The sequence below is a fragment of the Selaginella moellendorffii genome, unplaced genomic scaffold, assembly GCF_000143415.4.
Source record: "Selaginella moellendorffii unplaced genomic scaffold, v1.0 SELMOscaffold_56, whole genome shotgun sequence".
NCBI classification, from domain to species: Eukaryota; Viridiplantae; Streptophyta; class Lycopodiopsida; order Selaginellales; family Selaginellaceae; genus Selaginella; species Selaginella moellendorffii.
In genome coordinates, this window is record NW_003314317.1 from 337,303 (window position 1) to 351,162 (window position 13,860).

Below are 13,860 nucleotides of genomic sequence, written 5' to 3' on the forward strand. Positions count from 1 at the left end.
TCCTGCTGCAACAGCAGACAAGAAAGCGGAGGATTTCCCAGTGCAGCTCGAGGCAGTGATCATCAGCAGTGACCCAGCATCAAGTGTTCCCGAGTATGATGCACCTGTACTCGAAGAGGATGACGAGCATGACTTGCAAGGAACTCCAGATGTAGCTAATCTTCTCTTGCAGCCGGTTACTCCAATCGAGCTGGAGGATTCGTCCTCGCCAGCACCACCCTCGCAGCTCGAGGCAGTTCTCGCCAGCAGTCACGCGGCAGCGTCAAGTGTTCCCGAGTATGATCCACCACCATTACCTGTACACAACCATGAAGGTAACTCGAGAGCTTAGATGGTTTGCCTGGAACTGCACCAACCTTCCCTTGCAGCTAGAGGTGGTCATGGTTGGCACTGTGGATTCAGTTCGGTATACTTCTCTTGGTGGCAAGACGCTTGCAGATGACGACAACAACGATGACGACAACCTGAGCTGGGAGGATATCCAGAGCTTCTTTCGGACCTGGACATTCCCGTCGGTGCAGCTACCGTCCAGAGCCGAATCGCATCTGGAGGTGGAGGAACTTAAGAAGCTAGTTGGAAAGTGGACTTGGAAGCTACTGACCACTCTTCAGTCGATAAAAGAAGAAATGTGGAATAGGCTTTTGAACGCGGGCTTGGAGGAGGACGAGGTGACGTCCCAGGAAGAACAAGCTTCAGTCTTTTGGCAGAGGTTGAGAGGCGATGGCACCAGCAGCGTGAGAAAGCACAGGAGGTCTCCAGACAAGAATAGCGAACGACAAGAACTTGTGGCAGCAATGGCCGAGGAGTCATCCCACAAGGTATGTCTCTGTTGACAGGAATCAGATATGTATTTGTACTAAGATCTACACTGAACAGGTGCTAAAGTCTCATGCAGCAGCAGGATCTCGAAAGTTGTTGAGGCAAGCTGATGTTTCATCGACACAGCTTCAGTCTTTTGGTGGAGCTTGCGAGGTGATGGTGTGGGAATGCACAGGAAGCTTCCATACAAGAATAGTGAAGAACTTGCAGCAGCAATGGCCGACAAGTCATCCTACAAGGTATGCCTCTGCTGACAGGAAGCAGATATATTCGTACTATATGCTGGATGGACATTGAACAGGTGCTAAAGTCCCATGCAGCCACAGGATTTCCATCTCAGAAGTTACTGGCTGGCGGCACTGGTGACACTAAGGAGGCTAGCAGCAATGTTTCACCACCACCAGCATCGCCACCACCTTTTATCGAAGCTTGGGCGAGGATGGTGGGAAGGCCAAGAGGATCAACACTGAAACGTTTCAAGAAGCTGAAGAGACTTCAATATCAAACTCTCAGAGTTTAGTGAATGACGTCGGGGTCAGCAGCGGCAGCGGCAGTGGCAGTGGCAGTGGCAGTGATTTCATTGAGTTATTTGAAGGAGAAGGCATTAGCAGCAGTGATGCCTTCGTGAACTCGCTGTTGGAAGGCGAAGGTGGCAGCAGCAGCAGCAATGCGTATCTTCAGCTGGCTTCCTCCAATGATCTCAACTTGCAAGCGACGGCTGTGACGGCAACCCGCTGCTTCTTACAATCCTTGCCGGGCTGCTGGTTGCGCTGCTCTTCCTCTTCTTTCTCTACTTCCTCTCGGTGATCAGGAGGGGAGGAAGAGAGGGCTCCTGCCTCACTGAGTTCCAGCTTTCGATGCAAATGCATCAGGATGTGCAGTGGACGGGATCAAGTTGTCGCAGGCATGGCTAGGTACTCAGATCAAAACTTGAAGGCGGTGGCTTAACACTCCGTGACGATCCCCATCGAGAGTGATAGAACTTCGGTGGCAGGTTTTCTCGGCTGGAGAGAAGGTGGCTCTAGCGTCATCAAGGCAAGAAGTGAGCGGAGATATCTTACAAAACAGAGGTTGCTGGTGGTTCCGGAGCTTTGTCTGGTCATACACAACTTTCTATACCGATTGATGGTGTAAGTGCAAGCTAGGAAGAAAGATCATATACTGAGTGTTTGTAGAATTTAAACATTGCTGATTCAGAAAAACAGTTTTTTGTTTTCTTCGAGGCTTGGTGGGAAGCAAAAAAAGTTGCAAGACTAGAAGTAACACTTGGACGGCAAGATGAGTTACTATCCTGTGTGAGATGTAAATGGAAGAAAGCACAGTTACATTGCTTGTGAAAGGATTCGTGCAAAGCCTTCTCTCGTGCGTCTCTTCCCGTTTCCAGTCTTTGCTCACTTGGTTATGGCCTGAAAGACGAATGAAAGGAAGAACAGCTCTTAACCAGTGAGCGAGTTTTGTCAGCTTTACTTGACGCTAGATGGAGCTGCGGCCTCCTGACAAGAGAGAACGCGCAAACAATAAGCCCCCACACAAAGATTTTGCCATCGTTTATCATCCGCATTATATCTATGTGATCAACATGAAGTTCTAGAAGAACTAAGCAATGGATCCAGAGAGCCACTTCGAAGTTCAACTCAGGCAGTCAAAAGCTCCAATTTTAAATGTTAATCAGGAATGGAACCCTACCATCAACGGCCACCATTTAAAAATAAAAAACGCTGCCAAAGGAGCTTCTCCATTTACGATCTAGACGAGAACAACGTTTTTTCTCCAAGCAGCACTCTCTTCCAGATGAAACGCGTACGGCACGTGGCCCCCCGGTGTCGTACGGAGGCGGTCAGTGGTAGACGTGCTCGGCTAGCCGAGGCGTTGGGACGAGCTTGAGCGGCTTGTCCAAAATCACACTGTTATACGCCGGGCTCACGTCGATCTCTCCTCCGTCCGGGGTCGCCCACTCGAATCCGTGCACCAGAGTGGACACTCCATACATGATCATGCATGTCCCCAGAGCAGCGCCGGGGCAGCCTCTCCTCCCAGCTCCAAACGGCACCATCCGGTACTCTGGATCAAACAGCGACGAGGACGCCGCCGCCTCGACCTCTCGATCGCTTCTCGTGGTAGATTCCTCGTCGCCCAAGAACCTCTCTGGCCGGAACTCGAGCGGGTTGTCCCACACCGCGGGGTTTCTTCCCAGAGAGTACGTGTTGATGAGCGCACGGGTGTTCTTGGGGATGAAGTAGCCGGCCAGCTCCGTGTCCTGGACCGTGACGTGCGGTATGAGGAAGGCGCCGACGGGGTGTAGGCGGAGGACCTCCTTGACCACCGCACGGAGGTACGTGAGGTGCTTGAGGTCCGACTCGCGTACCGCGCGGTGCCGGCCCCCGACCACGCGCTCGATCTCGTCCCGGACCTTGGAGAGTACCGCTGGGTGGCGGACCAGCTCGGCCATTGTCCACTCGCTCGTGATGGAGGTGGTGTCGGTGCCTGCCGCTGCCATGTCCTGCAAAGCAAGGTCACGGGACTATCAGGCACAACTGGAGGGACTGGGAAAAGTGAAGAGACAAAGGCAAAAAGATGTGAGAAGAAGGAAGACGCAAAGAACAAGCAAAAAGATGTGAGAACAAATACCAAAGGGAAGGAACTGGAAATCCAACACGACAAAGGCAAAAAAATGTCCAAAAGGAAGACAATCAAGCAAAGAAAGAAAGAATAATGACTTACCACAAGAATCGCCTTGATCACCGTGTGGCTCAATCCTTTCTGCGTCAGCAGCACGTCGACGAACTTGTTGGTGGTGGAATCACCGTCTTTCTCCGCGCTCGTTCTTTTGCTGCGGTGTTCTTCGATCACGGCATCGTACAGTCTATCCGTTCTGTTCATTATGTCCTTGATCTTTTTCTCGTAGCCTTGCACGTCCAGCCACCTCAGGAAAGGCAAGTAGTCGGCCAGGTTGAACGCGTTGACGAGCGCGAAGGCATCGTAGATAAGAGATCGGTGTTCGCTTCCATCTCGAGGCCCGGTGACTCCAGGCCCGAAAAATCGTTTGCCCAGAAGCATCCGAGCGAGATTGTTGCTCGCGAGTGAACCAAACAGGTGGCGTAGCTCGACTATGTTGTTTTCGGTGATCGAATCCGTCCTGATACTCAAAACTTTAGATATGAACTCCACAAGAAAACTTACAAAGTTTTACAAACCTGTTGATCGCCTTGGTTGTATCCGCGTGACTGGTGTCGCTGCTGACAATTTTTTTATAAAAAACAATTATGTTTTTCATCAGAGAAAAGAAAAGCTACGAACCTTTTTCTTATGCTCGTCGTCCACACCGCTCGAGCCATGAGAGCAATCTCTTCCTCTCGTCCCTGCTTGAACAATTCGAGCCTTCTGGGAGCCAGGAGCTCCAGGGTGCAAATCCGGCGCATGGCTCGCCAATGTGCTCCATAAGGAGCGAACGCGATGTCGTTGCCACCGTAGGTGAAGTGTTGCGACGCGATGCTGGCTGGCCGGGACGCAAAAACCGCATCCTGGTTCTTGAGAATGGCCTTGACGATAGCTGGATCATCCGTCACGACCGCTGGAACTCGTCCCAACTTGAGAAACACGAGCGGACCGTAGCGTTTGTTCATGGCCAGCATTCTCTCGTGAGGAATCGGACTCGTCTGCAACAGGTTCCCGACGATGGGCCACGGCATTGGCCCCGGAGGCAGCGTCAGCCCAGCCAAATTCGAATTCTTATTCGAGCACGAATCATCCTTGCTGCTGCTGCTGCTCACGAATCTTAATCTGTTGTGCTTGAGCGCCGAGAAGTATGCCAGAAGCAGAAGGCCAAGCAGCACCAGGTAATGCAAATGTCCGAAGGCTGGAAGATATAGCACCACGTCTGTACGAAGGACAGGATCTTGGAAGAAGCCCATAGCCAAGTCCATTCTCCTGACTTCCTTTCTCGTCCAAGTCCCCTGACGTACGTCCTCTCCGATTGAAACCTTTTCTTTTGGCTTGCAGTCCTTGAGAACGACCTCCCTCACTTCACTGTTGCTGGTAGCAAAACTGGCATCTGTCTGAAACCTCGAAGTTTTCCAGAATTCCCACCGATTCTGAAGAGCGACCACTCCACCAATTTATAAAATCCGCTGGATTTTTCCTGCTTTTCACTGCTGACTTTAGCGACGTAAAAGCAGCAACGACCAGGCCGAAGGCGAGTGAACGAGTAGCTCTAAAGAGATTGACCAGGCGAGCAGCAACAACCCGAGTAACGCCGACTAAATGAGAGTTCTCAACCAGCTCACATCGTCAGTAGATAAGATGCGATGCAGGGTAGCTCGAACAAGTCGCAGCACCGCCATTTCAAGTCCGAGCGCCTCTTTTCCTCTTTTTCTCAGTCTTCCCAAGTCGCTGAATTGTTACTCCTTCCTACTTTCGAGAGTTGCAATGTCTTCCTCTGACAAACATACCAACTTGGCCTGTCATTGCACGCCTGCCCTGGCTACCGTCGGATGCTCATTTGAGCCCATGAATGACAATAACCAAATGGAATCACGCAGCCGATAGCCTTGTACCCCCTCTTAACTTTGCATGCCCTGGAGCCTCTCACGTAAAGCGGGTGCTGCGAGCCTCTTTTTAACTTATATAGCACCGCCGCTCAAAGATGACTGGTGTACTGGCTGATTCAACGTTGTTCTCGGCACCACAGGCAAAATTCTCGCTTGATCTCAAGACGCGTTTCCGGAAACTCTAATCCATCCTGCTGCTACGTCTGTGCTGAAAGAATGCCGCGACGCACAAATCCTGTGTTGCTTGTATAGAAAACGAGCCACTTGTTTTTGCTGCCGACCACCTCGGACCCTCTCTTTCACTTGAGTAGAATTGATGCCACTTGATTCTCTAACCCGGTACCATCCTGGACAGTTGGTTCTTTCTCCTCCACACAAACACCGCGAGGGTCCTCCTCGACTGTCAGTGTAAGGACAGACCTCTCGCTCCATCTCTGCTCTACCTTACGTCTAGAATTTTTGCCGATGGTGATTGCAAAAACCGCATCCCAACCCCCAGCTCCAGGGACTCCAGCAAAGAGTACTCCCGGAAGTTCCATTGTCTCGTCTAGCAACTCACTTTGTGGGCCTGGTTCAAGCTGTTTGAAAACAAAAATTGAAGCTCTGTCTGAAAGAAAAGGATTGACATACCGGTACTTTAGCCTCTTCTCCCATCTGTCTTAAAAGAGACCTTACAATGCTGAAATCTTGACGGATTTTCAGAAGAGCTGACACAACGTCCTTGTCCGAATCTTTGAGCCCATTCCACTGCATAAAAAGAAAAGGCAGTAAGTAGAAAGTTGTAGAAATAAGGTGGTTCACCTTGGCTTCTGCGCAACTGCTGCAAGCTTCAAGTACAAGTGTATAAGCTTCCGAATCCGTTTCGTGTAATTCTTTTAAACGCAAAAGGTCCGCCTCCACGTTTTCGTTTGCTTTAGCTAGGGTCCTCCAACAGGCCTCCGCATTCGGGTGCTTCTCGCGCCAAGCGTTGACAGCCCCTACCATTGACGGTGTGTGTGATCCACCACGTCCAGACTCGCCCAGTACCTGAAAAATTGAAGAGCACTAGAATTTATCTCATTGTGCTCGAAGGACAAACCAGAAAAAGCATTGGAGGTAGAGCAAAGTTAGATCTTTGCGAATTCCAGTTCTTCATGTCCAGTACTGACTTCATTGCCTTCTCCAGCGACTTTGGTTTTCCATTGTCCTGGAAAGCGAAACAAGAGTTGAACTCAAACTCTATAACTCTTAAAATCAAAAAGCTTACGTCAACGGGATCCATTGCTGGACTTAGCACTCCCGGTGAGAAGCGCACGTATTTCTGGCTTCCATAGACCGCTGCGCTGACATCAAAACCACTGCCAATTTTCCCTTGTGCATGGCCGTGTGCTGCTTGAGAAGCCGCGTGTACTACGTCGAGATACTCAACAGACCCGGAACCGAGCTGAATAACACCCAAGTACTCCAAAATCCCCGCAACAATGGCTGTAGTCATGGCCGCTGAAGAGCCAAGGCCAGTCTTAGCCACCTCAGGCGACGTTCCATCAGATGTTTCAATGTTGCGTGTGATGGCATGGAACTGTGGTAGCGATGCCAGGGATGCTGCCGTCAAAGGAAGCTTTCTTGCCTCTAGCTGCATTCGAGAAAGAGAGCAGAAAATAAAAAACTAAACTAAAGTTTCATCAGAAAAAGAAATACCTCATTTCTGAACGAGTAGAAATCGTTGCTGCCTTTGATTTCTATGTCTAGCCCTGGCATACAACTTACAATAGAGATTTTTTCTGAAAATCATGAAAATTCATACCTTGGAGAAGACGTTCGTAAACAGCATCACGATTATTCGCTGCAGCCAGTGCCGTAGCAACTCCATACTCGATCGCATTTTCCACAAAGTCCTTCCTGGAACAGCAAAAATCCGAGTACTACTCGAGAACAAATAAAATAAAATAGAAACGTGTACTTCGTAGAAGGCATGTCTAGCTTGCAAGTCCGAAGTAAGAGCTTGTATGATCTCTCGGAATCCATCTGTGGAGAAGAAACCCTCACATCGATGAACGACTGCGAGCTCACAACGATCAGATCACCGTCCCAACAGCAAGATTTCGAGAAATCTTACCCAGAATTTGCTGGCGCCATCGCTGATCGAGTGCAGCGGCTTCACAGTGGCATAGAATCTAGCCGATGTGGAGAGAACAAGCCCCGGATTCGGCCGCTCCAGCACCAAATATCCGCCGGCGATCAAAACCTTGCCTGGAGCCGAGACTCTGGAATGGAAATGTCAGTGAGATCGAGACGAAGTCACTCGCTAGAAGAAGGCGCTTACATTGTCATGACGCGAGAAAAGAAAGAAAACCTCTGTTCTAGGGTTCTAGAGATTCGTTGTCTACTTATCATAATAACAAAGTAATTAATCAGCCACTTGTTATTAAGGCTTTCATAGCATAGTGGTAGTGCGTTCGCTTCGTAAGCGAGAGGTCGTGAGTTCGATCCTCACTGGAAGCAAAACTCTTCTAAATATTTCTAGGGCTCATCTTTAGTGGACTTTCTCAATGTTTCTTCAGTGGAAGAGACTGTGGAAGGCGCTAGTGCGGAAGCTCAGGCGAAAGCTAGGGATGGATCGCGCTCGAGTGGCGGCAGCTTCTCTTGCGGCGGCAATGGATCTGAAGCAGCCGGCATTGCCGATCTCTTTCCCGCTCACTTCTTTGGATCAGCTCACGGATGATTCCGTGTTCCAGAGCTTCCATTTCCCATTCCAGCAATGCTCGGTGCCGCTGGCGCTGCAGGGAGGGAAGAAGGAGAGGAAATCCAAGCTCTTGGTGTGCCACGACATGAAAGGAGGCTACCAGGATGATAGATTCGTGCAAGGCGATGGCAATTACAATGCTTACTCGCTCTGGCACTGGCAATGCATTGATGTTTTCGTGTATTTCTCGCACTCCTTGGTCACTATTCCTCCTCCCTGTTGGATCAACGCTGGTCACAAGCATGGAGTCCAGGTAAGAAACTTCACCATTCTTTGGCATCCATTTTTCTGACGAGATTATATCGCAGGTCTTGGGAACTTTCATCACGGAGTGGGATCAAGGGGCTCAAACTTGCAAGTTGCTTCTGGAATCCAAGGATTCGGCAAGAATGTATGCGTCTCGGCTAGCAAAAGTTGCTCGGGAGTTTGGATTTGATGGATGGCTGGTGAGCAAACAATCTTTTCTTCCCCTTTGTCTTATAGAAACGTTTTTGGTTGTTTCAGCTAAACATTGAAAACACTGTTCCGGTGGAGCAAATCGACACTCTCGTGGTGTTTGTATCGGAGCTCACCAAAGTCATGCACGACCTTGTTCCGGGCTCGCTGGTGATATGGTTGGATTGATAGTTTTCTTGCTTTCTTTGGTACTCACTTTCCATGAACAAGGTATGATGCAGTTACTGTGGATGGAGAACTAAAATGGCAAGACATGCTAACAGAGAAGAACAAGCGCTTCTTCGATGCTTGCGATGGGATTTTCATTAACTACACATGGAAGGTGTGTATATCATACTTATAAGCAAATCGTGAAATATCTCATTCTTATTTCTTGTTCCAGAGGGACTACGCAGCGAAATCGGCGAAAGTGGCTGGCGATCGAGCCTCCGACGTTTACATGGGAGTGGACGTTTTCGGGAGAAACACTTTCGGAGGAGGAGGATTTCAGGTAAGCAACGATGTTTGCATTGCGTTTCCAGAGACCAACTCTGGTAACTTTTGCTTGTCTAGAGCAACGTTGCTTTGAAAGTAGCGCTGGAGGCCGGTGTTTCGGCAGCATTGTTTGGTCCCGGGTGGGTCTACGAGAAAAATATTGGGCCAACTTTCGAAGACGCACAAATCAGGTACCTACGAGTTTAACTCGGTCTTTTTCTCTCTTTTTGTTTCTCACTCGGAACCTCCTTGTGGAAGGTTTTGGGCTTCTATACACAATGCCTGGCCCGTATCACACAGATATCCTGTTACGCTGCCTTTCTTCTCGGATTTCAGCCAGGTAGTAGTAAAAATCTTTGCGAGCAAAGTTTTCATGACGTTTGTTTTGCCAGGGTTTCGGGAAAGCCCTCTATGTAGATGGTGTCCAGGTATCAGATTCTCCCTGGAGTAATATTTCATGCCAAGCTCTTCAAGTATGGTTTCCTCTTCTATTGTTTTTTGTGACGATAACAATCTTGGTTTTGGTAGCCGCTTTTGCTTGGAGCGCTAGATCCAGAGTTTGAAGTTACTGTAAGGTAAAAGTTTCGCTGAGAAAACGAAGTTATCCCAAAGATTGTTCACATTCTTATTTTCAGATCAGTGGATCGAGTTTACAGCGGTGGATCGAGCCTCCGTTTCCTCGGAAAGCTCAAAGCTTCCGACGTTCGCATCACTAAGCTGTATGATCCACACCTGGTTCTCGCAAATCCTACTCTCTCCATTGACTTCTCGGTAGCGTTCTCAAGCCTCGCAAGCTCACGTTGGATCTTAACAGTGTTGCGCTGCAGGTCATGTCCAAGGAAAACGCAATCTTTTACCTCGTTCTTAAGTTGCAAGGCCCTGGAGGAATTCGCGTAGTGTTTTTCTCGAACGAGCACAGCGGCACCTCAGAGAAGAAGATGAATCAAAGCTCCTCCAGTTTCAGTGTCTTTGAGCCACACCGGACAGTGACGAAGAGCTCCGGTACCTCGGATGACGCCTGGAATGTGAGGGAGTACCAGATCGAGGTGGAACAAAACTCCGTGGTAACCGATATCTACGGCATGAGCACCACCAGGAACGCTCCTCTGGACTTCGAAGAGATCACAGGCACTCTGGCGGCCGAAAGCTCCTCCGATACACAGACCTCTTTTCGGCTTACCTCGTCTTCACTGACGCGGAAGTTCTTGCCGGACGCTACTCAACCATACGAGCTTCACTTGGGCCACCTGAGGATCACAGCAGAACCGCCAGCGCCGCCGACAGTTTCGAGCTTCCGAGCCGACGATCTCAAGTGGTCCACAAGCCCCGATGGCAATAAGCTCGTCAGCCTCACGCTCAAGTGGGAGTTTGGAGGTGGTTTCCAGGCCGATCGCTGCAACACATACGTCGAGATGGTGGGAAAAGAGACGACGAGCAAAGCCAAGTACCTTGGAGCTGCTTTCGTCGACGCCTTCTACGTGGATTCGCTTCTAGTTCCTCACGAGACTTCCAGCTTGGTTTTCCGCCTCCAGCCTCGCAACGCTGCTGGTTTTCACCAGGGCTGGAATGAATCTCCCACGCTCACTGTCGAAGTCCGTTGAAAAAAAAAAATAAAGTACTCTAGGCGAGTAGCGCCTGCTGGAGGATATCGTCTTCGACCGCCAGCCTCTCCAACACCATTTTGGCTCGTCTCCTCGACACCTCCTTGATCTGCCAGTCGCCGAGCATGCCAACCAGCTCTCTCACGTTGCAACAATCCGGTCCCGCTACAACGACCCTTCCAAGCCTGCTCCTCGCAGCAATCTCCTGGAGCTTGTCCGCGGCCCAGACACTGTCCTCTTCCCGGCCCGCCATCGCCAGCATCCTCATCAAAAGCTCCACGCAGTCGAGCGAAGATCCGTCGCCACCGTCGTTACTCTGTTCCTTCTTCGTCTTCTCGAGAATCTCCAGAGCTTTCGCAAAGTGAGCCACGGCCTTGTCTGGATCGCTGGCCTCCACGCCTCTTCCCGACTGGTAGCACCTCCCGAGCTCTACGTGAGCGCTCGCGCATCCTTCTCGAGCAGCCTGCTTGTAGAGCCCAAGCGCTCGCTTCTCGTCTCTGGCTATCCCGAGGCCGCTCTCCAGGCACATTGCGAGCTTCCACCTCGCTGATCCTCCTCCCGCGCAAGACGAGGCCTTGTAGTACCAGAAGACCGCCTGCTCAAACTCGTGGCCGGGACCGATCCAGTTCGCCATCAAGTCCCCTGCGATCTCTGCGGCCGCGCCGAATCCATCTTCGTGTTCTAGTTGCTCCACGGAGCTCGCTAGCCAGAGCACGAAGCTGTCCATTGGAAACGGCCAGAACCCGGGTCCTTTCTCCTTCTCGAGCATCGATATGAAGAGTCCTTCGCCAGCTTCTCGTTGTCGCTGCTGTTTCTCGTTGTGCATGAGAATGACGTCGACGAGGAACTTCACTCCAAGGTGGCTGGCGAGCTGGCTAAAGTCGGACATCGTAAGAGGAAGGATATCTTGGTGCTGCCATGACTGCCTTCTCGCAATGATCGCCTTAAGGCTCCTCAGCGCCAGGCAAACCTGCGTGAAGGACAGCCTCTGCTCTGGTTCGTGGCTCCAGCATCTACGAGCAAGCACCGCCAGGAACGCCGGAGAATGCCCAAGGATGTCGGGCCTGCCTCTCTCGACGCTCACCAGTTGAAAGAGCTGCGACTCGGTCGTGAGTTGATTGTAATCGGAGAATGGCCTGCGGCTCGAAAGTATCTGGAAGCAGAGCATACCGAAGCTGTAGACGTCGGACTTCTTCGTGAACGTAGCCTCGCCGGAGGAACTGGCTTCCTGCTGCTCAAAGACTTCCGGAGCTTGCCAGAACGGTGGCACATCATGCCGCTGCTGCTGACTCTCGAAGGTTTCCTGGTCGTCGTCGTCAGAAGCTACGCTCTGCAACCACGAGGATCCTGCCAGCCTCGTCTTTGGCAATCCATAGTCGGTGATTTTCACTTGGATGAACTCGTCCAGCTCGTGTTTGCTGCTCGAAGATCTTCTCCGCCGCCTCGAGTCGGTCGTGCTGGGAACGAGTAACACGTTGAAAGCGTTGAGACACCGGTGGAGAACCCCTCTCCTGTGTAGAAAAGCCATTCCTTCCGCTACTTGGAGCATGATCTCGACGGCTACTGGGAGTGGAACAGGACCTTGGCCGAGATTTAAAACGCTGTCCAGATCTTTCCGCAGCAGCTCTGTCCATAACCGGCATTCTCCAAATTCCTCGTCGTCGTTTGTTATGCTCGCAAAGAGAAGCTGAGCCAGGCGAGGATGGCGGAGACTCGCGAGCACCGACACTTCGTTCCAGAAGGACTCTCGGCTGAGAAAAGCCGTTACTTTCAGCGCGGCAGGAAATCCAAGAAACTCGGACTTGTAAACGATGCCAAAGAATCCTGTACCGAGTAGCAATTTCTCCGTTCTTCTGCTGGTGATATTATCCAATGCCCAGGATTCTCTCTGGTGAATCCTCTCGATGTAGGACTCAAACCCGTCGTCCTCGGCATCCAGCTTGGCTACGAGATAGCTGGTAATCTCCGCCACCCGATTCTCCTTCCTGCTCTTCGAACTAAAAACAGACAGGCCCCTAAAAAAGAAGCCGTCGTGCTTTTGCTTCATCTTCCGGAGCTTGTCTAGCAGATATCTTCGGTCCAGCCGCATTGCCAGGATCAATCCACGGTCCGCTTCCGCATTGAGTGTTTCCTCTGCTATCTCGAAAGTTCTTTCTATCATCCAGTATGGGACGTGGTGCTGATAGCTGCCGGTACCCAGCCTCTTCTTCTGGTGCTTGAAGGAATCGTCTCTCCCTGCTCTGAACTGCGCGAGGACAACTTCCATCACTGACACACACCATTGCTGGTGCTGGTACTGCTGCGCAACGAAGATCCCATCGTCCGCTGCATAAATGATTGCTTTCATCAGCCACGAGTCCTCAGCGTCTTCCTGTCCGGACGACACCCAGCAGGACACTAGAACCTCAGCGTCATGAGTGACTTTGGCTATTTCCACGGCCGCTGTTCTGCATTGCTCGCATGAAGTCGAGTCCAAGCTCGCCATCTCGTCAACCAAGTTCCTCAGATTGTCATGGAAGCTCTTCAAGAAAGGACAAAAGAGGAAAAGTCAGCCAGGAGGCAAAACAAACAGTACCTGCAGGTCGAGGAATCTGCACTGTGCGTGATTGAACCTCAAACTCGCGGTGCTCGCGCCAACGATCGAAGAGCTCCCAGCGGTGCTGCTGTTACACAGCCTGATGAGCCTTTCCAGTACCTGAATTGCTTGCTCCACGATTCTGATAGAGCTGCTCTCGCTGGACGTGGCAGAATCATACAAGGAGGAGCCCGAATACGAAGAAGGCATGGCCTTGATCATCAGCTTCCGCCTTGCTATTTGCATCAGAACTTTGGCTGGCAGATCCATTCTCTCTCCGCAACTGAAAAGCTGGAGTGCAGAAAAAGCCACAGCTCACGCCTGAGCAGTCCGCAACAGCAACATTCCTCTTGGCTTTTCAGTGGTCCTGGCAGTGAGGCACCCGATTTTCCAAGCCCGTGTTGGAACGCTTTATACCTCCAGATTTGAATATTTGTGTTTGGTGAGCCGAGCGTCCTCGTCGCAGCCAGGTACGCTCATGCTTGCTTCAGATCCGGACTTGGCAGTAGCCTTGCGTGGAGTTCACATCGAGATGAATAGTGGAGTCCACCACCTCGACATTAACGCCGAGGCCTTCTGGGTGACAGGGACCTTATCTTGAGCCGAAAGAACAACCTGTTCCCGTCCGCAAGAAGTTTCTAAACCCAACCGCGGGCTCACTTGGTA

At 51.0% G+C, this 13,860-nt stretch overlaps 4 protein-coding genes and 1 non-coding gene across 6 annotated transcripts; 2 read left to right on the forward strand and 3 right to left on the reverse strand.

Moving 5' to 3' along the window:
- Positions 1-2,520: 2,520 nt before the first annotated feature.
- On the reverse strand, positions 2,521-4,832 carry LOC9654019 (cytochrome P450 703A2). 2 transcript variants are annotated; one of them, XM_024688124.1, is made up of 4 exons: positions 4,117-4,832; positions 4,014-4,052; positions 3,541-3,955; positions 2,521-3,319 (listed from the first exon to the last, which is right to left on the reverse strand). In XM_024688124.1, exons 1-4 carry the CDS (start codon positions 4,740-4,742, stop codon positions 2,657-2,659), a joined length of 1,743 nt encoding a protein of 580 aa, XP_024543892.1. In that variant the 5' UTR covers positions 4,743-4,832; the 3' UTR covers positions 2,521-2,656. The 2 variants fall into 2 exon arrangements, with proteins under 2 accessions (XP_024543892.1, XP_024543891.1); XM_024688123.1 differs by having other exon boundaries at positions 4,014-4,055.
- A 428-nt stretch (positions 4,833-5,260) lies between these two features.
- On the reverse strand, positions 5,261-7,697 carry LOC9654201 (phosphomevalonate kinase, peroxisomal). Its single transcript, XM_024688125.1, has 10 exons — positions 7,669-7,697; positions 7,462-7,609; positions 7,306-7,403; positions 7,150-7,244; positions 7,044-7,096; positions 6,613-6,978; positions 6,445-6,552; positions 6,168-6,392; positions 5,997-6,113; positions 5,261-5,944 (listed from the first exon to the last, which is right to left on the reverse strand). The coding sequence occupies exons 1-10, from the start codon at positions 7,674-7,676 to the stop codon at positions 5,666-5,668; spliced, it is 1,497 nt and encodes a 498-aa protein (XP_024543893.1). The 5' UTR covers positions 7,677-7,697; the 3' UTR covers positions 5,261-5,665.
- A 78-nt stretch (positions 7,698-7,775) lies between these two features.
- TRNAT-CGU lies at positions 7,776-7,847 on the forward strand. The gene has a single exon. It is a non-coding gene; the product is annotated as a tRNA-Thr (tRNA).
- A 45-nt stretch (positions 7,848-7,892) lies between these two features.
- LOC9654202 (cytosolic endo-beta-N-acetylglucosaminidase 1) lies at positions 7,893-10,664 on the forward strand. Its single transcript, XM_024688090.1, has 11 exons — positions 7,893-8,341; positions 8,397-8,534; positions 8,593-8,702; positions 8,755-8,866; positions 8,927-9,034; positions 9,097-9,209; positions 9,277-9,358; positions 9,411-9,491; positions 9,547-9,593; positions 9,654-9,789; positions 9,846-10,664. The coding sequence occupies exons 1-11, from the start codon at positions 7,895-7,897 to the stop codon at positions 10,617-10,619; spliced, it is 2,148 nt and encodes a 715-aa protein (XP_024543858.1). The 5' UTR covers positions 7,893-7,894; the 3' UTR covers positions 10,620-10,664.
- On the reverse strand, positions 10,608-13,853 carry LOC112350997. Its single transcript, XM_024688089.1, has 2 exons — positions 13,195-13,853; positions 10,608-13,140 (listed from the first exon to the last, which is right to left on the reverse strand). Exons 1-2 carry the CDS (start codon positions 13,462-13,464, stop codon positions 10,639-10,641), a joined length of 2,772 nt encoding a protein of 923 aa, XP_024543857.1. The 5' UTR covers positions 13,465-13,853; the 3' UTR covers positions 10,608-10,638.
- Positions 13,854-13,860: the final 7 nt, after the last annotated feature.